Source organism: Leptosomus discolor, chromosome 2 (genome assembly GCF_034619465.1).
Source record: "Leptosomus discolor isolate bLepDis1 chromosome 2, bLepDis1.hap2, whole genome shotgun sequence".
Lineage (NCBI taxonomy): Eukaryota > Metazoa > Chordata > Aves > Leptosomiformes > Leptosomidae > Leptosomus > Leptosomus discolor.
The window spans coordinates 122,169,112-122,190,478 of record NC_141392.1 but is presented as its reverse complement, the minus strand read 5'-3'; the positions used below and the strand labels follow the sequence as shown (position 1 = coordinate 122,190,478).

Sequence of the window (21,367 nt, the reverse complement as noted above, 5' to 3'; positions counted from 1 at the left end):
CAGCGCCGCTGGCCTCTCCTGACGGGGCGCGGCGGGGCGGGGCGGGGCGCAGCGCCGTTACGTGCCGCCGCAGCCCGGAGGCGGGGAGATGGTGCCGCTCCGCCTGCGCTCCGGGGCCGCCGGCAGGTAACGGCGGGTCGCGGCTCCTCGGGGGGCCGGGCCGGGGGAAGCCGGGCCGGGGGAGGCTGGGGTCGCCCTGGCCGGGCGCTCCGCGGGGCGGGGCGGGAGTGTCGTGTCCTTAGGCCTGCGTGGGCCTCGGTGGGGGCTGCCCTGGGCGTCGAGGTGGTCTCTCGGCGGTGGGAGCGTGGGGTTCTCGGGTCTGGGTCTGGGTCTGGGTCTGGCTTTGGCTTCGCGTGGGTGGGGCGGTCGGGGGGAGCCATCCTGTCGCGGAGGCGGCGGGCGGCGGTCAGAGGCGGCTGCGGACGGGGGTGCCGGCCTGCCCGCCCTTGCCCGCCTGCCCTTGCCCCTCGCCCGGGTGCGGCGCTCCCCGGGCCGCTGGGCAGCTCCGGGGTGCCCGTGGGGCAGCTCCCTGCCGGGCACAGCCAGGTGCCTCTGTCCCCCCAGAGCCCCTTGAGGACCCCAGGGTTGTGCTGGGTGGTGCTGGGCTTCTGCAGAGGCCTGGGTCAGCAGGCGTGCCCACTGCGTACCCAGTGCAGACCAGTATAGGAAGGCTTTGAAAAACCCCCATTTATTAAAAATAGGCAATTAAAGAGTTGGGTGATGTTGACATCATCAGCTGTGTAAAACTCAGAAGTAAGGACCTGATTTCACTTGAGAGGACTTAAATTCATACTTGCCACTCCCCAGAAAGGGGAATTTATGACTCGGCCTTGGGCTACACTTAATTCGGCAGAGGGACACACAGTGTGTTCTCCCTTTCTTCCTTCAGATTGAGCTGAAAGAAATCTCACATCAGATGAAACTGAGCCTTAGGGTCTGTGTTGTTTGCTGGGAGGGCACTGGAGCCTCTGAAGTGTCAGTTTGTTCTTAGCAGGCGTGGATTTTAATTTTGGGAGACGCAGAAGTTCACTGTGACACTTGACTGCAAGTCAGAAGTGCCTGTGCTGTTTTCCAGCGTAGATACACATATGAGGGATTTAGCTGAGGAATTGGAGGAGGAAAATTTCCCATGGAAGACACCTCGTGCTCTCCCAAGATGACAAATCCTATTCCATTGTTGCAGTGGTAGTCAGGTGCTTGTTACACTACACGTTTTTATATTAACTGGGATATTTACGTACTCTGGGTGTTAACATGGATTTATTGATTGGCCAGTCACTGTTTTCCAGCTGAATTTCAGCAGTGACTCGTTCCAGGGGGTTGCTAAAATGGGAACCTAAAGGAAGCTGTGTGGAGTATCAGTACGGTCCACATGCAGGACTGAACTGAACAGTATCTGGTCTTGTGGTTAAATGATGCTGTTGTGCAAGAAGTGGGGAGCGTTAGCGTTTTAGGTCAGTGACAGGTAGGGAAGCCCTGTGTGAGAGGGTGACAGGGATCTTACTTTGAGTTAGGTAACAGAGTTTTGAACAAGGAAGTGTTTGGGAAGGGCAGAGGGAAGCTGGGGCAGGGGAGCACAGCCCAATACAGCGTGAAATCATGTGTGTCGTTTTGTCATGCTGTCAGATAAGGGATGCCAGTCATAGCTAGGAGCAGTCAATATCCTTGAGTCACATGATCAGAACTAGTGCTGAATGTTTATCTGGGGAGCAAGTGCTTCAGGGTGCGGTGTGTAGTGGTCGCCATCTCATGCAGTTCACGGACGGGACTTGCATTGCATTTCTCGTGCACTTTGTGCTGCTTGTAGTCGTGTATCGGTGGTATTTGACTGGAAAGGACAGACGGTGCTTGCTCGACCAATGTGGTATTTCCAGTGGCTCACAGCTGAATCTTTCAACCACCTCTTTCCAGTCCGTTCAGAGACCTAAGTTGTTAGTGAGAACTTAAACTGCACAATGACTTGTGTAAGTTCCTGCTTGTAAAGCTGTCGGTGCACTGGAAGTGACCTTTGGTAGGAAGGGTCACAATTAGTTGTGCTCGGTTATGTGGACAAGCTATGATCAGGTTAGAGATGTGATAAAATGTTGGGGAAACGATGTTCCTGCTCTTTGTTTGTCTAACTCTTGATCAGACACCTTTTAAGCAGCAAAGCCTTTTAATGAGTACACTGCTGTACCTGAAATTCAAAGCCTGTTTGCTAGTTTCTCCACTAGAAATTGCGCTCCGCACGTTTAGCAATCCCACGCTGAGTGATGGGGCTGAGAAGCTGTGATGGTTTCTCGCTGGTCCCCCCTCCTTGATGGGAGCTGGGCAGAGTCCTCCAGTTCCAGGGTGTACTTACTGCTCCCATCCGCTGCCACGCTGCGTGATGCCAGTCTGTCAGTGCCACGCTTGGGCAGAAGAGAGGTAACGCTCCGGAGATTTTAATGAGGGTCATAAAGTTCTGGTGGAGATGGACCTTGTTACTCTCAAGGTGAGAACTGCCCCTGTTTACATCTTAACTCATAACAAGCAGAAGCTTTCTCATAGCACAGTTTCTTACAACTCTCAGTACAGAAAATACTTGAAAACAGGAGTTCCTATGTGTGAGGAGCAGGAAGGAAAAAAGGAAGATGTTGGGCAGTGGTGTTGGATAAAGAAGGTGCTTTGTGAACTGTGTTCCGTTCAACAAATTGTAGTGTCTCACGTCCCATCTCTGAAATTGGGATATCAATGTAACTGGTAGGTAAAAGGTCTCATTCCTGTATTTGGAGGGCTCAGTGTTAGTAAGACAAGCTGCATAAATACAGAAGGAATATTGTAGTAACTCATTCTTAAAACTAAGTTACAGCTTAGACAGTTTGTGTTAACCTGTTTGTCAACATTCAGCCCGTACCGGGGCTAACCTGTAGCAGTTATTCTGTCACTCGATGACCCCTCCCCAGCTGAGAAGGGGAACTGGGTAAAGGAGAGGAGATCTGAGGGCTGACGCAAGAACAGATTTAATGAAACAGCAAAACAAATAGAGTACATGAAGTTATACTCAGCCTAGAATGTCTGGCCCCCACAGTCAGGGAGCAGGAGGGACCCCAGCAGAAACCCCCCACTTGCTCAGCAAACCTTCCCCCTTTACAATGACCATGACATTACGGGATGGGCTACCCCTGTAGGTAACTCGGGTCAGCTGCCCTGGCTGGCTTGAAACTGCCAGCAGCCTGACCAGCATGGCTGGGCTGGGATTCCATCCCAGTCAAACCGGGACACAAACAAATCTTCTGTCTCTGCTCAACAGATGCCGTGTTGCCTCAGAAGAGTGGACGAATACCTTCGAGAATAGCCATGAAATGTTGTTGGGAAATCCTGGCCATTTTCTTAGGATTTCTTCCAAGTGCGTTGTCTCTCCAGCCAGCCCAGCCCAGAGTGTTGCTAGTATCTTTTGATGGATTTCGGTGGGATTACATCTATAAAGTCTCAACTCCCAATTTTCATTATGCCATGGAGAATGGCGTTCACGTCAAACAGGTCACTAACGTGTTTGTAACGAAAACGTATCCGAATCATTACACAATGGTGACGGGTCTCTATGCGGAAAGCCACGGCATAGTTGCTAATGAGATGTATGACCCTATTCTGAATGAGACTTTCTCTCTGAACAAAATGATTATCCATAACTCCAAGTTCTGGGAAGAAGCCAGCCCAATATGGGTGACGAACCAGAGGGACGGACATAAAACAGGAGCAGCTATGTGGCCTGGAACAGATGTGAAAATACATGGAGTCTTTCCTACTTATTACATGCCCTACAATGAGTCTGTTTCCTTCGAAGACAGAGTCGCTAGGCTGATGGACTGGTTTACAGCAGAAGAACCCATAAACTTTGGTCTCCTGTATTGGGAACAGCCTGATGAGATGGGCCATGTTCTGGGCCCAGAAAGCCCTCTTATGGGACCGGTAATCAGCGATATTGACAAAAAGCTGGGCTACCTTATGTCTGAACTGAAGAAAGCCAAGCTGTGGGATGTGATAAATGTCATCATCACAAGTGATCATGGAATGTCACAGTCCTCCTCGGAAAGGCTCATTGAGCTTGATCAGTATGTGAGCAGAGAGCTCTATGACGTCATTGACCATTCTCCTGCAGTAGCTATTTTGCCAAAAGAAGGTAGGCGCTATAGCGATAGAATTCTCTGAAGAAAACACTTGAGCATTGAAACGTTATGGACTTCGTTCCTTAACTGGAGTGGTGGTAGCAGCACTGATGCCAGTAGGACATCAGCCTTGAACAAGGATCACTGCTTTGTTCTTTTTGCTAGCTCTGACAAAAGCCTGGATTAACTTTCTGAACAAAAAGCGAGCAAATCTGTCTGTTGTTGACTAATATTGCCAGCTACCCTTCAGTCCTTATGAGAAGTAAGATAATCTAACGGCGTTGGCGTTATCGAGGATGAATGGCGTGCTAGATAGATAACAACCGAATGTTACATATCTCGCCTTTCATCAGAAGCCATAGCGGAAGAATTAGATTTCTAACTCAAACAGTAAACTGAAACCAGATGGGGACCTTTGATAAAAAGAAAGCCTGTGTTTGCTATTTGATTAGCTGCCAGCCATTGTGGTTTGCTGTAGGGTTGTTTTTTTCCCCTGCATCTCACTGAACAGCCAACCAGTTATGTCCTTACCATTGTTAGTGTGATAGTGATGGGCGAGAATACTGTTGGAATCAAATCTGGAGTCCGGTTGCAGTCACTGAGGGGTTTGCTTAAGTGGCAGGGGTGTGTTTGGTCTCACTGATACAGAGGTGCTGCTCTTTATTTTGACGATCAAAAGTTATAACCGTTTGGTGTGATTGTGTTACCCTGGAAAACAGCAGTTTTTGTGTGGGCAGGGGTGCCAATTTGGAAGTTGAGTTTTAAGGTCGCCCTCTGAAAAGGTGGGGTTTAAGATTTCTGTAACATTTGCATCACTAATGGATAGCCCGTTGTATTTAACGCCCCAGCAGGAAGGGTATTTTGCAGACTTAAGTGACTTCTAAATGTGCAAACAAATGTCTCTTTGTCATTTTTAGTCAAGAATACTCTGGACTTGACTGTTAGCTGCCCGAACTGAGGTCATGGGCTGCCTGAGCACACTCGGTGCTTGTAGCTGGGCGCTGGTTCTCTCGGTGGTGACAGAAGAGCTGAGTTTGGGAGCTCCACCCCAATAGAGACAAGCATTGGTGTTCTCATTACCAAATAAAGGAGGTGTAAAAGTAAACTTTAGTGCGGAAACGTCCCTAATGCAGTAAATGAGAACTTGAGGATGCGTAACTTGATTCTCCTGTCTGCTAAACGCTGGAAAGAAATAGTATCTCTGCAGCAGTTAGATGACAGAATAGTAAAAAAGCCATTTCAATGGATTTCAGAAATAGCTTGGATTTGGTTTTGCCCAGAGGTTCAGGTATCTATTACACTGCCAATAAACAAGAATTAGTTTTGAGCACAGCTAAAATTCCTTCCTTCCATGTTGCCAGCTGTAACTTTTATTATGAAATGAGCTTCATTCTCTGTTTAGCTATGAAATAACATGTACTTAAGTAAGACTGATTCGTCAACAGTTATTCCATTTGTCTGGCTTAAACCAAGGGAATGGTAAAACTTAGTGAGGCAGCGAGGACACAATTTGAATCCTTACAAATGCAGCTGAATCAAAGAAAACTCAATAACAACTCAGTGTTAGGAAGCAGGAATTCTTTATTGTGGCGCCGGGCAGCACGGGGGATAGCTTCTTTCATACGTGCGCGCGCAAGCGTTAGGATTCTTGATTTATTACCTTTCTAAGAAAAGGTCGGGTTATTCTAATAATTTCCAAGAATTCATTAACATAACTTCCTCCCATAGTCCCGCCTCAGTCCGCCCAAGTTACGCCTCCATTGGTGGTCCTTGGTGGTTATTGGGGACGAAGATCTGAGTCTTCCTCATGGTTCAACTCTGGAACTTGTCCTGTGGTGCATGCCCACCCTGGGTCTTTTCCAAACTGCAGAACCAGCTCTTGCTAACTGCCCTCCCTGTCTCTCCTGCTCAAGTCTTTGTGTTCCTTGAGCCCCACAGCCTGACTGGAGGATTCCACCTGGTGTCCTACCTTTGGCTCACTGTGAAAGATACCTGTCTTCCTTCTTACCTCTAAAGGCCAGTTAGTCAGTCAGCAATGGGTACATATGTATGCATGCCTCATTACAAAGTGGCCTTATTCTTCACTACACAGTGAGTTTTCCTTCTTTAACTGCGTGTTTCGGCTGTGTATTTCTTCCCAGAGAGAGGAGTTAAAGCCATTATTTAACCATACTGGTGTATTGGTGTGCGTGGAACTAGTTTTATGTTCGTGACAGTGGTACCTGTAGCACAGCTGGTGTTGCTGGTCTTTTTCTTGCATTTAATATAAATGTATTAATTCAAATAATAAATTTAGTGTAAAAGCATAGTTTGCTGTATTTGGGGCTAATCCTCCCTGTTATCCCATCGTGGCATACCAAAATTAATTTTGTTACTAATATAGCCCTAAAAATGCTAGATCGGAGTCCTTTTTCTTGTTGCTGTAACTATCTCTATCATGTCTGGACTTTTGCTGTCTAATCTTGACCTTTATTGTGTTACTTGGGTTTAGTGATTCTTTTTTTTATGCCAATTTGAGATAAGAAATATTATATATTAATCTATTTCCAGTTTTCCTCCAGAATTTCTGTACTGGATCCTAGGAACTGAGGGGTTTCTTTAAAGACATTGGGCATCTCCTCCCAAGTATTTTTTTTTCCTGAGATATATTCAAAACTCCGTGCACGCTGTAAATGGTATACAGGATTTTATCCTTGGTTTACTTCAGGCGGTGCCTTAGGTCAAAGTAAGCACTTGTTCAGTAAGCAAAGTAAGTGGTATAAGTATTTTATATATATATTTTTATATATATATTTATATTATATATATAATATACTACATTTCAAAGTAAAGCACAGTCGGAGAAGAGCTCCCTGGCAGGATCAGCTGCTGCAGGACGTACAGCTAGCTGTGAAGGCAGAATAGCGAGAAATAAGTCAAAATGACAGGATGTGCTTAAATCCCACTCGTCTGCCAAAAACGGCAGCGTTGGCCACAAAGAAAGTGTAAACACCTTCCAGCCGTGCTTCCGACCTTGTAGCGCTGAAACTGGCCTGCAGGGACTAGCTGTGAGCTGGGCTGGGCGACTGAATTGGGGGGGGGGGGGGGGGGGGGAGGGGGCACAAAGTCCTGAAATAAGTGGTGGAGCGGAGTTATTTGGTAGGTAACAGAAGTCTGTTAGATGTGCTGCGTAGCCCTCAACAGGAATCCGCGCTTAAATAGAGCCGGGGGAGTTGAAGAAACTTGCTCAGATGCAGATTCCTGAACTGGCTTTCATCTTCCTGTCCTGGCTCCTCCTTTCTGTGCGCTGGTGGTCCCGCTTGGCCAGCTGCTTTCTGGCTGTTCAGTGTCTTTTACTGGAAAGAAAAGCTCCGAAACTGGAAGTAAGCAGATACAGAATTGGGGGTGGAAAATGTCTGTTTGGTTGGTGATGTCAGCACAGCTCTTGAGGGTTTGCGCTCGCCGTGCCGTAGGTGGCTCGGGAAGGGAGAGGAGTCGGCGCTGCGGATACGGAGGAGTAGGCGGTGCTGTGAGCCGTTACTGAACACGCGGCGTGGCGGACAGCCCTACACCAAGAGTGCCATCTCCATCTGCCTGTCCCACCTCTCTCTTCGTCTGTCATGTGTTCCCTGCTTGGGCCTCTGCGATCTTCGTACAGCTCCTGGCGTGGTAGTGGCGTCTGGACTGTGGCCTGAGGGCGTCTGTTGAAAGATCAGTGCTAGTTTTGCCTGTCCCGAGGTAATTCATTGTTAATACGATGATCTTACGTGGGGCATAGCAACACACGAGCTGCCCTCCCCAAATTGGCTAAACTTGTCATCAGAATGGTAGAAGATCAAAACTGGGAATGAAGCGAGGTCAAATATGTAGCTGTTTATTGGAGGATCTTGTGGAAGGAGAAATAAATAGTTGGGTCCACGTAGAAATCAGTTTTCAGAGATGCCAAGAAACAAAGCGACTGCTCTCTTTGGCCTTTTGAAAGAAAGCAACTACTAACTGAACTGCTTTAAAATAAATAAAAAGTGTCACTTGTCATCCTAGCCAACCGGGAGACAGGCAGGATATGGCCTTAAGGTGCACATTACCTCCAGAACAGGTGTAGGAGCCATCTTCTTGCTTTCAGGCTTTGCATGGAGCTAGGAGCAGCTGGTTTCTTTTCTGTGAGACTTAAGTGAATGCTCATTTTCACTCATTCTTGTGAGAAGTTTGCATTCTGGTAACTATGAAATAAGGGATTTTTCTAAAATTAGCAAGGCGCTTACTACGTAGGAATAGGCTGTGAAGTCTGATGCCAGGTGTGATCTTGCTGTGAAGGACGCTCTGGATCTCTCGCAGTAACCTCTGTGGCGTCATGATCCGCTGCTCTCCCTTGCAGCTGTAACTGGCTTTTGGGGAAGTGCTTTTGCCCTCTTCTTGCAGTTGTGTTTAAAGTCCTGATGAGTTCAGTAAATGCATTGGTATGTTTTGTGTTTTGTTTCTTGTGTTTGTTTGAAGGCAAACTGGATGAAGTATACGAAGCTTTGGCCAGTGCTCATCCCAACATGACTGTGTATAAAAAGGAGCAGATTCCAGACAGATTGCGTTACAAACACAACAGTAGAATTCAGCCCATCTTAGCAGTGGCTGATAAAGGATGGGAAATTGTGTATAAGAAGTCTGATGGTTTTCTACGTAAGTATTCTGTCTTTACACTGTCTTGCTGCATCTTCCTAGTCAGAGACTTTATGTGGTTCTTTCTTTCCCAATCTCAACCAATGTTAATTTTTGGGTTTTTTTAAGACTGGGAGGGAAAGCTCTGAAGCAGAGTGTGTAGAATTTATTTTTCTTTTTTTCCCTGACGGGATGGGAAGCGCCCTACTATAAGAGCAGGGGAACTGGACTTGCTGTTTCTAAAAATTAAACTTGCTGAGATAAGATCATTCACATGTCTTAGTGGCCACATACTTGAGGTCTCCTTGTGAGGTGTAGCAAACCGACAAACGCTTCCTGAGAGATTAAAACAACAAAAAAGAAGTTATAACTGAACTTGTTGCGTCGAGGATGAGTAGTGTTTTATCATGTCCTGTTTATTTACTGGACAAGGGTTGGGTTGGAAGTACAAGAGTGCTTTCTGAAAGTCCTCGGCTTCTCTGGATTCCTACACTTCTAGTAACCTTGTTCTACTGCTAGAAAGAATATTGCGTTACTGCGCCCCAGTGACTTTTGTGTGTGTTGTGGCATGCTGGACGATTTGGAGGCTTTTTCAGTTCCTCACCTTGGGGTTTTGAGATTTATTATAGGTAGAATGGAGACGGTAAGCTGTAACTTCTGGTTAGCCAGGAGGAAAAATACAGGTGTCATATGGTCAGTTCTTAAGTTTCTTAATTGAAACCCCTTTAAGCTTCACTGGTGGTTATGAAGCTGAGAGCGTTACCTGCAAGACTTACCAAGTTTTTCAGCTGTCGATAGCTGATGAGAGCAGCTTTTTGTGCCTGCGTGTTTATTTACCTGTTCAGGGGTTGTAGTGCCCCCATAAGGAAGGGGCACTGGAGACCCACTGGTGACACCTGTAAACTTTTTCCTTGTTGATGAGTAGATAGTGCACAAAATTGAACAAGGTGTGCAAGCAGTCAGAGCTTAAGTTCTGTCTGCTGTGAGGAGTCAGACAGCCTGTCAGACAGTCAGTCATGGATTTTTCCTTGAGGGAAATCAAGGACACTTGGATGTAGCGTAGCATGCCGGCGCTGGTGCTGCCGTGTGAGCTTACCTTTTATTTTTTTCCTTTTTTTTTTTTTTTTTAAACAGTGCTGTCTTGGTTTGAAAAGACAGGTGTCTGTGGAGGAAGGCAGGAGCCTCCCTTGAAATGGAGAGTGCAACCCCCTTCCCTCCAAACTATTATAATTTTGAAATTAACGGGCCTTCAGGCAAAGATATGGGGAATAGGAATAACAGTTCTTTACTAATATATATATATATATATAACACAAGGCAGGGAAAAACAAACAACCCACTGGTTTACACTGACAGAGTCAGGAATACAACCTGACCCCCTGTTAGGGTGGCAGTAGCAGTCCGATAAGATGCTGGCTGCAGTCCTCCTGAAGTGATGGGTGTAGTTCTGTGGAAGCAGCAATCAGGTAAAAGAGTCTGGTCTTCCTCCGAAGGTCCAGTGGTCGGCAGGTAGCTCTTGTCCTCTGGGACTCCAGTGGGGGGGGAAAAGCTCCTCTGGGAATCCAGTGGAAGAAAGGCTGCTAGGGTGTTCAAAATCTCCGTTTTTATTTGGCATGGACTGCTTGGCTCCTTCCCCCCCCCTCCCCGGGCGGAGCATCTCACAATGGGATGGGGAGTCGTGAGGCAGTTCCTTGATGGGCCATTAACAGGAGATAGCCCAGGAGCGAGTTACCGATGGGTCAGGCGATAAGGCATTGTTGTGCCCAGTAACAGGAGATAGTCCAGGGGGGGGGGGGAGGCAGGGAGCACCGCCCCACCTGGTCTCAACAGCTCCTGAAGATGGTAATAGAATATATTTTTCTTTTGGCACATTTTACACTGTAACCCAGGACATAATCCACCCCTTATTCTATTACCATCTGCACCATACCCAACCCAATGCCCCCTTACAGATACATATATACATATATACACAATGAAACCTTACACAGAGTTCTCACTTAAAATTAGGTCTCCTTGTGGTACACAACGGGTTTCCCCATTTTTCTGCATTACCCACCAAGTGTAACCAGGTCCTTGAGCAAAAACAACCCCACGGAGGGGTGTGCCTTTGCCTGATGTGGGATTAATCCAAACAGTCTTTCCTAACATACCTCTCGTGTGTACCACAGGGACTTTATCTCCGTCCACTGTGTGCAAGGGTCCAGACTGGGCGGGACCAGCTCGATTGATGGACCCTCGGGTATTGACCATCCAGGTGGCCTTTGCTAAGTTCAGTTCCCAATTTTTGAAAGTCCCCCCTCCAAGTGCTTTTAGGGTAGTCTTAAGTAGCCCATTGCACCGTTCAACTTTCCCGGCAGCTGGTGCATGATAAGGGATATGATATATCCATTCGATTCCGTGTTCTCTGGCCCAAGTGCTTATGAGGCTGTTCTTGAAATGTGTCCCGTTGTCTGACTCGATTCTCTCAGGGGTGCCATGTCTCCAAAGAACTTGCTTTTCCAGGCCCAAGATGGTGTTCCGGGCAGTAGCATGAGGCACAGGGTAGGTCTCCAGCCACCCAGTGGTTGCTTCCACCATGGTCAGCACATAGCGCTTGCCTTGACGGGTTTGGGGAAGAGTGATGTAGTCAATTTGCCAGGCTTCCCCATACCTGTACTTCGACCATCGTCCACCGTACCACAGAGGCTTCACCCGCTTGGCCTGCTTGATTGCAGCGCAGGTCTCACAGTCTTGGATAACCTGGGAGATACTGTTCATGGTTAGATCCACCCCTCGGTCCCGTGCCCATTTATAAGTGGCCTCTCTGCCTTGATGGCCTGAGGCATCATGGGCCCATCGAGCTAAGAACAACTCTCCTTTATGTTGCCAATCTAAGTCTATCTGGGACACCTCTATTTTTGCAGCCTGATCTACCTGTTCGTTGTTACGATGTTCTTCATTAGCCCGACTCCTGGGGACATGAGCATCTACATGACGGACCCTCACAGGTAGCTTCTTTACCCGAGTGGCAATATCTTTCCACTCATCAGCAGCCCAGACTGGTTTTCCCCTACGCTGCCAGTTGGCCTTTTTCCACCTTTCCAGCCAGCCCCACAGAGCATTGGCTACCATCCACGAATCAGTATAAAGGTAGAGCTTTGGCCACTTCTCTCTTTCAGCAATGTCCAGGGCTAGTTGAACGGCTTTGAGTTCAGCAAGTTGACTTGATCCACCTTCTCCTTCAGTAGCTTGTGCGACCTGTCGTGTGGGGCTCCATACGGCTGCTTTCCACTTCCGGTTCATCCCTACGATGCGACAGGAACCGTCAGTGAAAAGAGCATATCGTGTTTCCTCTGCTGGTAGTTGGTTGTACGGTGGAGCTTCTTCAGCCCGCGTCACTTGTTCCTGCTCCTCTTCGTCAGTGAGGCCAAAGTCTTCACCTTCCGGCCAGTTCGTAATTATCTCCAAAATCCCAGGGCGATTTGGGTTTCCAATACGGGCACGTTGTGTGATGAGGGCAATCCATTTGCTCCATGTGGCGTCAGTGGCGTGGTGGGTGGAGGGAACCTTTCCTTTAAACATCCACCCCAGCACCGGCAGTCGGGGTGCCAGGAGGAGTTGTGCTTCGGTGCCAATCACTTCCGAGGCAGCTTGGACTCCTTCATAGGCTGCTAGGATTTCCTTCTCTGTGGGAGTGTAGTTGGCCTCAGACCCTCTATAACTTCGACTCCAGAATCCCAGTGGTCGGCCACGAGTCTCTCCAGGCACCTTCTGCCAAAGGCTCCAGGACAAACCATTGTTCCCGGCCGCAGAGTAGAGCACGTTCCTCACCTCTGGTCCCGTCCTGACTGGGCCAAGGGCTAGCGCATGAGCGATCTCCCGCTTGATTTGGGCAAAAGCTTGTTGCTGTTCAGGGCCCCAGTGGAAATCGTTCTTCTTGCGGGTAACCAGGTACAGAGGGCTCACAATCTGGCTGTACTCAGGAATGTGCATTCTCCAAAAACCTATGGCGCCTAGGAAAGCCTGTGTTTCCTTCTTGCTGGTTGGTGGAGACATCGCAGTGATCTTATTGATGACCTCGGTGGGGATCTGACGCCGTCCATCTTGCCACTTTACCCCCAGGAACTGGATCTCTCGGGCAGGTCCCTTGACTTTGCTCTTCTTGATGGCAAAACCAGCTTCCAGGAGAATCTGGATGATCTTCTCTCCTTTCCCAAATACTTCCTTTGCTGTGTTCCCCCACACAATGATGTCATCGATGTACTGCAGATGTTCCGGAGCTTCACCCTTTTCCAGTGCAGCCTGGATCAGTCCATGGCAGATGGTGGGACTGTGCTTCCACCCCTGGGGCAGTCGGTTCCAGGTGTACTGTACGCCCCTCCAGGTGAAGGCAAACTGAGGCCTGCATTCTGCTGCCAGAGGAATGGAGAAAAAAGCATTGGCAATGTCAATAGTGGCATACCACTTTGCTGCCTTGGACTCCAGCTCGTACTGGAGTTCCAGCATGTCCGGCACGGCAGCGCTCAACGGTGGAGTCACTTCATTCAAGCCACGATAGTCCACAGTCAATCTCCATTCTCCGTCAGACTTGCGCACAGGCCAAATGGGGCTGTTGAAGGGTGAGTGGGTCTTGCTGACCACCCCTTGACTCTCCAGCTCGCGGATCATTTTGTGGATGGGGATCACGGCATCTCGATTCGTCCGATACTGCCGGCGGTGCACTGTCGAGGTGGCAATTGGCACTTGTTGCTCTTCCACCTTCAAGAGTCCTACTGCAGATGGGTTTTCTGATAGTCCGGGCAAGGTGTTCAATTGCCTAATGCTCTCTGCCTCCACAGCAGCTATCCCAAATGCCCACCTGAGACCTTTTGGGTCCTTGTAATAGCCGTTCCGGAGGAAGTCTATGCCCAGAATACACGGGGCCTCTGGGCCAGTCACAATCGGATGTTTCTGCCACTCCTTCCCAGTAAGGCTCACCTCGGCTTCCAACAGAGTCAATTGCTGCGATCCCCCCGTTACCCCGGCAATGGAAACAGGTTCTGCCCCCACATGTCCCGATGGCATTAGGGTACACTGCGCACCAGTATCAACTAACGCTTTGTATTTTTGTGGCTCTGACGTGCCAGGCCATCGGATCCACACCGTCCAAAATATCCGGTTTTCCCGTGCCTCTCCCTGGCTAGAGGCAGGGCCCCTCTAGCACTGGTTACCATTTCCTTCCTGGACATACATACTAGAGGTTCCTTCAAGGGGATCTGTCAGATCATCCTCCCTTCTGTAATATCTGGCAGCTCGGTCCTGGGAGGTTGAGGCTACCTTCACTTTAGTGTTACTCCCCCGGTTAGTGTTTCCCTCCTTGAGTTGACGCACCCGTGCTGCCAGGACAGAAGTGGGTTTCCCATCCCACCTTCCCATGTCTTCCCCATGGTCGCGCAGGAAGTACCATAGCTCAGCTCGTGGGGTGTACCCTCTCCCTCTAGCTGGGGGACGTTGGGCTCCGACTTTGGGGCCTGTGACTTGTACCGGTGCCAGATGGGAACTGCTCCTCCTCACCTCCTCCTTTGTTTCCCTCATCTCCTCTTGTAGGCTCTTAATCACAGCAGAAACGTTAGCCTGCATTGGGCCATTGATCATGCTTTCAAAATTTCTAAGCTTGCTCGTGACAGAACCCACTGTCTCTCGGTCGTTATCTGCATTAATCATTGCAATGAAGGTGGAGTATTCAGATGGCCCTAGATTTGCCAGATTCCACAACATTTGCCCTGTGCACCTGACTTTGTCAGGGTCATTACCATGTTGTCCATCCCTCCCAAAGAGTACCTCCAATACTGCCACTTCTCTCAGCTGCTGGATCCCTTCCTCAAGGGTCTTCCAGCGCATTCTGTGATGGTGCTCCTGCATTCTCTCTCTGTGGACAAACCTCTCTCTCACACTCATTAAAAGCCGCTCCCAAAGGGAAAGGGTCCCCGGCTCCCTTACAAATACCAGATTGACACCTGAGTCCTGAGTCAAGGGTCCCAAATTCCTTGCCTCACTGCCATCCAGTTGCACACCCGTACCCATAAGATCCCAGACCCGAAGTAACCAGGTTGTAAAAGCCTCACGCCCCCGCCGTACGATGTCTTTGTGCAGATTACGGAGACTGTCATACGTCAGGGACTCGGTGATTATCTCAACCACTGGCTCGCCTGCAGGTTCTGAGGGCCCTCCTTTCTTAACTGAGTGGTCTGATTTCATCTTAGATTTCCTCGTTTCCACAGGGGCGACTGCTGCTGGCTCTGACTGCCCTTGCGTTTCAGCTGGAACCTGGACGGTTGTAACGTCTGTGGGTTCTACTGCTGCACCATTAGACTCTCCCTCTTCAAGGCAGGAGGAGGGATTCCCAGCAGCTGAGAGAATGCACTCCTTCAGCATCTGGCCCATCTCACGTATCTCCTTCACCCAATCCGAGTGGTTCATTTCTGATGTGAGCTGTGAGGCAGGGTCAGATTCTGGAGCAGCATTCCTAGTCAGGGTAGTTATCCAAGCCAATCTCCCCTGATCTCTGAATACTGAATAAAACAGGATTATCAGCAACACCAGCCACTGTATGATATCATTAGCACTTAGGAAAGCTCTGAATCCTTCGAAAACTGGTGGAGTAGACCCAAAGAGCTGGGTTAGGGGTTGGGAGAAAGTTTCTCCCGGTGTCATTTCCTCACAGTAGGTACCATTATTAAAGTAACCCCAAAAGCATACATTTAGTGTTTGATAGCTCCGAATCCATGTGCCCGCCTTCCAGAGGAAGTTAATAAGCCATGAATTCCTCACCTTATTAATCCATAAAACAAACTGGATAACAGTCACGGTAGCCTTAGTTATAGGACCCATGTTTAGATAAGGGCCTGCAAATGGGAGAAATACAGCCACCACCACATGCCACACGAACCAGGATAAACTAGCCCACATGATGCCACTTAACAAGGAATCTATATCCAATGCACAAAAACCGTTATTCCTTTATCTCTCGATGCCCTCGAGCCCCACGTTGGGCGCCAAAATCTGTCTTGGTTTGAAAAGACAGGTGTCTGTGGAGGAAGGCAGGAGCCTCCCTTGAAATGGAGAGTGCAACCCCCTTCCCTCCAAACTATTATAATTTTGAAATTAACGGGCCTTCAGGCAAAGATATGGGGAATAGGAATAACAGTTCTTTACTAATATATATATATATATATAACACAAGGCAGGGAAAAACAAACAACCCACTGGTTTACACTGACAAGAGTCAGGAATACAACCTGACCCCCTGTTAGGGTGGCAGTAGCAGTCCGATAAGATGCTGGCTGCAGTCCTCCTGAAGTGATGGGTGTAGTTCTGTGGAAGCAGCAATCAGGTAAAAGAGTCTGGTCTTCCTCCGAAGGTCCAGTGGTCGGCAGGTAGCTCTTGTCCTCTGGGACTCCAGTGGGGGGGGAAAAGCTCCTCTGGGAATCCAGTGGAAGAAAGGCTGCTAGGGTGTTCAAAATCTCCGTTTTTATTTGGCATGGACTGCTTGGCTCCTTCCCCCCCCCTCCCCGGGCGGAGCATCTCACAATGGGATGGGGAGTCGTGAGGCAGTTCCTTGATGGGCCATTAACAGGAGATAGCCCAGGAGCGAGTTACCGATGGGTCAGGCGATAAGGCATTGTTGTGCCCAGTAACAGGAGATAGTCCAGGGGGGGGGGGGAGGCAGGGAGCACCGCCCCACCTGGTCTCAACAGCTCCTGAAGATGGTAATAGAATATATTTTTCTTTTGGCACATTTTACACTGTAACCCAGGACAAGTGCTCTCCATTCTTTTTTTTAAAGGCATTTTCTCTTTGTAGTTCTGACACTTGGTATTTGCTAGGAGACATTTGTGCTGTTGATCAAACTAATTCTTCCAAACCTCTGCAAGAATAAATGATGGCTGTTCCTCTTCTGCATCGTGCTAATTCCAGGAAAAAAGGTTCAATGCTCCTTTTGCAGTTTCAGAATATTGACCTTTATCTATCTTTTATTTCTAGTTGGTAATCATGGATATGACAACACCTTACCAGAAATGCATCCAATTTTTTTGGCATTTGGGCCTGCTTTCAGAAAGAATGCCACCAAAGAAGTCATGAATGCTACGGACTTGTACCCCTTACTGTGCCATCTACTTGGTGTTAACCCGCTGCCAAACAATGGTTCGTTCCACGCTGTGAAAGACATGCTGGCTGAAGAAGGTCCTGTAGCCTTTGGAGGAGACACCTATGCTACTGTCGCAGGAGTCTTTCTGGGCAGCTCTCTCGTAATGGTTTTTATTGGAGTTTTTGTTAAGCATTTTATCCTCACCCAAGCAAATGCCGTGCAAATGCAGCGTACTGAAGCTGCCCAGCCACTGCTGCAAGGTTACTAACGCTTGGTACTATGTCCTGTTAGGTGCTTGGAGTAAGCTTATACGAAAAGAAATAATGGAGGTGGGTCAGCATAAAGATGGGGAGTAAAAGGAAACAGATGCTGATCCGTTGGCGCACTGGAGTACGTACATCCTAGGTACGCAGGGAAGGTGCATGTTTCTGTTTCACCCTACAACCACTTAAATCTTTCAGGGCTTGACAATAGCCTAGGTAAGCCCGGAAAGCTGTAGATGTACGTGGACACGTAGTGACGATAGACCCTGAATGCCTCCTTCTGAGCTACTTTTAGGGAAATAACATCAACTGAGCTGCGCTTCACAAACTTACACAGTGATTTAATTTCCCACACCCCTCTTTTTTTTGTTTGGTTTTTTGTTTGGTTTTTTTGTTCTTCTTTGAGAGATTTTTTTTAAAGTCTCTTAGATTCTAACAAGTCACTGAATGTAACTAGACTTCTTTGGGATTTTTTTTTCTTCCCTGCCCAAGGAAGCTTTTGCATGGATCACCATTACAGATAGCTTAGTGGATTAAAGCCTGCAGAAGCCAGCGCTATTATTAAGCTAGGTCATGCAGTGCTAAGTGTCTAAATTTAGAGTTAGGCATATTTCTTTAAACTACTGTGTTAATTGTGGTCCCAAAACATGAATCTATGTGGTGTTGCCTTTAGCAATCAGCATTAAACTACCTGACTTTTTTTTTTTCCTTTTTTTAATTTAGGTAAATATAGGTCTTTGCATTTTCTGTTGTTTCCTGTACATTGGACTAAATTTTCTAGGAATTCCATGTGGCTGGCAGTTTAAAGATGCACACAAGCACAACACCTGTGTATCCAAATGGAGTCTTTATATTTCTGTGATGAGGGGGTCCTTTCAGGATAAGGCAGATGAATTAGTCAAGGAACATACTTGTACAAGCTGGTTTCGGAGTGGTGTCAAGCTTGTCACTGGGTGTAACATCTGATCTGTTGCTGGAGACTCTTCTCTAGTGTGAGTTTGGGTTGCTGTCTTGTGTTGTATCTGGTATGTCTAGGTGGATCTTTGTGATGAGTAGGATTAGATGTACAATTTAAGGAACAGATGTATAAGTCTTAAGCCATATAAACTCTTAAATCTGAAAAAGCACACTTTAGTATGAAAAAGGGTCTAAGACTGGAGTTTGTTCTTCCAGAGGAAAGTGTGTGTCAGGGAAAATTTTTAATCGTGAGTCAACAAAACTATATATTACTCTGATTCTTTTGAGTGGGGTAATAAATCTGCTTGCTATTGTAGTTGTGGGGTTTTTGATGAGCTCATTTAAGTGGCAGGTGAGAAGCTGCTGACTAAGATTTGTACTGAAAACGTGGCATGAAGTGAGAAAAGTTGTCTAGTTGTCAGACTTGTTTAAAAGCTGAATTTATTTCCCTCCCTGTGTGAGTGAGTATTTCTCTGCACTTTGCTTCTGAGTACGATGCCTGAAGGAGAAAGAAATTCTTTCAAAATTCACACAAATACTCGGTCTGGTATTTCTGTAAGTGCAATTTACTGCTTTATCCACAGCACCCAGCAGAGGGCAAAGATGGGAACAGCTTGGCCTTGGATGTGCTCTGTCAGGCTGGTGGTGTGACTGGCACTGCCGCTGGGAGGGTTGCTGGCAGGCTTAGCAAGGAGCCGCACGAGGTGACCGACTGAAGTACAAAACTCGTGTTGCTGAACTTCATTCCGGACTTAATGGATGACATCTAGGTGAGTTCAGGAGTGAGCTGACTTCTTGCTGCCCCAGTGATGACTCTCTGGTGCCACGTTACGAGCTGTCTGGTGCTCGGTGGGTCAGAAGCAATCTGTTGGATTCCTCTCTGGCAGCAGGGACGCTTGCTTTGCAGTAAGCTGTCTTGCAAACACGTGGAAAGTTTCCAGAGACCACAGGTAGGTGCAGTAGAATGCTTGAGAGGGGAAGGCAGTGAAATACTCCAATATGCTGACAGTCTAGCTGCAAGAGTAGCTCTAGGAAGGCAGGAAACTAGCAGATCTGTTGGAGGACAGCCCCTTCATTTGGGGGTTATGCATGAAGTCTTGGGGAACTTCATCTGACTCTTCTCAGCAATTCTGCTGTTCCTGTTCTGTGCGCTGCCTTGTTTTCCTGCGCTGCCATTTTCTGAAGAGAACACTGAAGGAAAACACCTGGCTTAGGCGTGCCTGACGCTGTAAAGCTGATTCTTTGTGGCGCTGACCAGTAGGTATTTCTTCGGTTTAGTTTGCTGCTGCCAGCTAAAACGGAATGCTGCAGGGGCTTTTCAAGCTGAAGGATGAAAGCAGTAAGGGTGTTCGCAGTAGTTGCTAGAGAGGCTGGGGAAGTCCGAGTAGAAAACCTAAACCTCTGAGTTGTTCCTCATCGCTTCCCTCGCTACTTTCCAGAAGGGCAGACAGCAAACTGATGCATTGAGTCCACCTTTTCTTGCCTATTTGCAACTTAAAAATGAATCGTATGACAAAGTTAATGTGTGCTTAAAGATCTGCAGGCTTGGTTAGGGGGTAACAGTGAAAATGGGAGATGGTATCGTCCCCACCTGCAGCTACTTCAGTTACACACTTTCTCACTCTGAACACGCTGCTTTAACAGAAATACTGCAGGATTTCATAGCAGTGCTTACTGGCAGATGTCACTGGCAGATGTCACAGTAACTGGAGTGTAACCTCAGAGGTGGTCATTAAACTCCCACTTTTCTAATTGTGACAGGTGCAGTACTGTCATCAGCCAAAGGGACCCTTGATTTTAAGGAGGGGGTGAAGTTGTTCAGTCATCCTGGCAGTTAAGCTTACCTGCCCAAACATGCAACAAGGAAGAGCAGTAGGTTTCCCTTCAGGAAGGGTTTGGGAACAGTAATATTCAAAACAGATTGGGAACGCGGTCATGAGAGTTTTCAAAGTCGTTGTTCTGTGTTGCACTGCAAGGCCCTTCTTTGAGGAGGGCAAAATGTAGAAACCTGAAGAGATCCTTTCAGCATTCGGGTATTTCAGTTTGGGTTTAAACACGTTTCCTTTGTTGCTTAGGAGTACTTGCAGGTGCCCCTTGTTAAGGTATTTGTCTAGCCAGTGTTAAACACTGTTTTAAGTTGTTGGGTGTAATCAAAAGCACTGGAGGAAAAAAATAACATTTTCTCTGATGGGATGTGAGACTTTTTCAGACTACCTCTTGGGCTGGGGAGGATGTGGGATTTGGTTTCTGTGTATATGATACTTTTTATGATGTACAAACAAGTTTACTGGAAAGTGCATTTGAGAACACTGTATGCTGCTTGTAACTTAAGCTTGGAAACAGAGAAGCTTGCATGATTCTGTCTTTCATTATTTGCCTGTGAAGCACACTTTGAGATGTCAAATGTTTTCTTTGTTCCCTCTTGTTTTGGAAATGTTGAAGTTGAAATATATCTTTGCTATAGTGCTACCAAGCGTGGAGTACTTGCTTCATTTAAAAACACTTCTGGAAAACCTTGAACTGGGGGGGGACACACACAGCTGGGGAGAATGGCTGTAGTTCATGTGCAGCCCAAGTATTTCTTGTACTCTATGTAGTGTATGCCTTTATTAAAAATACCTGGAAGCGTGATAGAACTAAAGAATCTTCGGTCAAAATTCTTCTGTAAAAGACCTCGTTTCCCACCTTGCTGCTGTATGTGGAAATAGCAGCTGTCTGTTACCAGCAGGGGTAATATAGGTTCTTTTATCAAAAAAATCTTCCAGACTTTCTTGGTAAAGAGCTGCAGTAATATTGTTTACAATAAATGTGGGCTCAAAAAGAAAAGAAAAGAAAAAAAAAAAGCACCTATTATCAGATGAAGGACTCTTCCCAAGTGTGTAGTAACAGAATCTTGAGTGGTGCGGGGGAAGAATGACAAAGGTGCAGTTGTTGAGTCCGGCTGTGTTGCAGAACACAAGTGTAACAGGCGGCCTTCCAGCTCAGCTCCCCTCCCTCAGCGCTGGCCAGGGATGCCCTCCTGACCCTTCCCGGGCTGCTGGACCTTCCTCTCAAGAAAGGGCATGCTCACGCTACAGCAGAGGTAACGCAAGCATTTAGCACCACAGAAATTGTTGCAAGCCCATGAAAAGGGGAAGTTCAATAGTGGTATCTGCAGCATTGCAAATGGACAGCCTTTCCATGAGAGCCTGATCTGAATCCTATTAACACATCTCTATTACTGGGTTTTTTGGGGGGAAAAAATAAAAGTGGTACATGCCTATTAAAGTAAATCTCCTCTG

General features: G+C 47.5%; 1 protein-coding gene across 3 annotated transcripts; it reads left to right on the top strand.

Annotated features, from left to right (window-relative positions):
* Nucleotides 1-103: 103 nt before the first annotated feature.
* ENPP5 (ectonucleotide pyrophosphatase/phosphodiesterase family member 5) lies at nt 104-20,555 on the top strand. 3 transcript variants are annotated; one of them, XM_086460346.1, is made up of 5 exons: nt 104-126; nt 3,272-4,141; nt 8,601-8,777; nt 16,761-17,026; nt 18,671-20,555. In XM_086460346.1, exons 2-5 carry the CDS (start codon nt 3,319-3,321, stop codon nt 18,800-18,802), a joined length of 1,398 nt encoding a protein of 465 aa, XP_086316472.1. In that variant the 5' UTR covers nt 104-126; nt 3,272-3,318; the 3' UTR covers nt 18,803-20,555. The 3 variants fall into 3 exon arrangements, with proteins under 3 accessions (XP_086316472.1, XP_086316474.1, XP_086316473.1); XM_086460347.1 differs by lacking the exon at nt 104-126 and adding an exon at nt 2,702-2,721; XM_086460348.1 differs by lacking the exon at nt 18,671-20,555 and having other exon boundaries at nt 105-126; nt 16,761-17,476.
* Nucleotides 20,556-21,367: the final 812 nt, after the last annotated feature.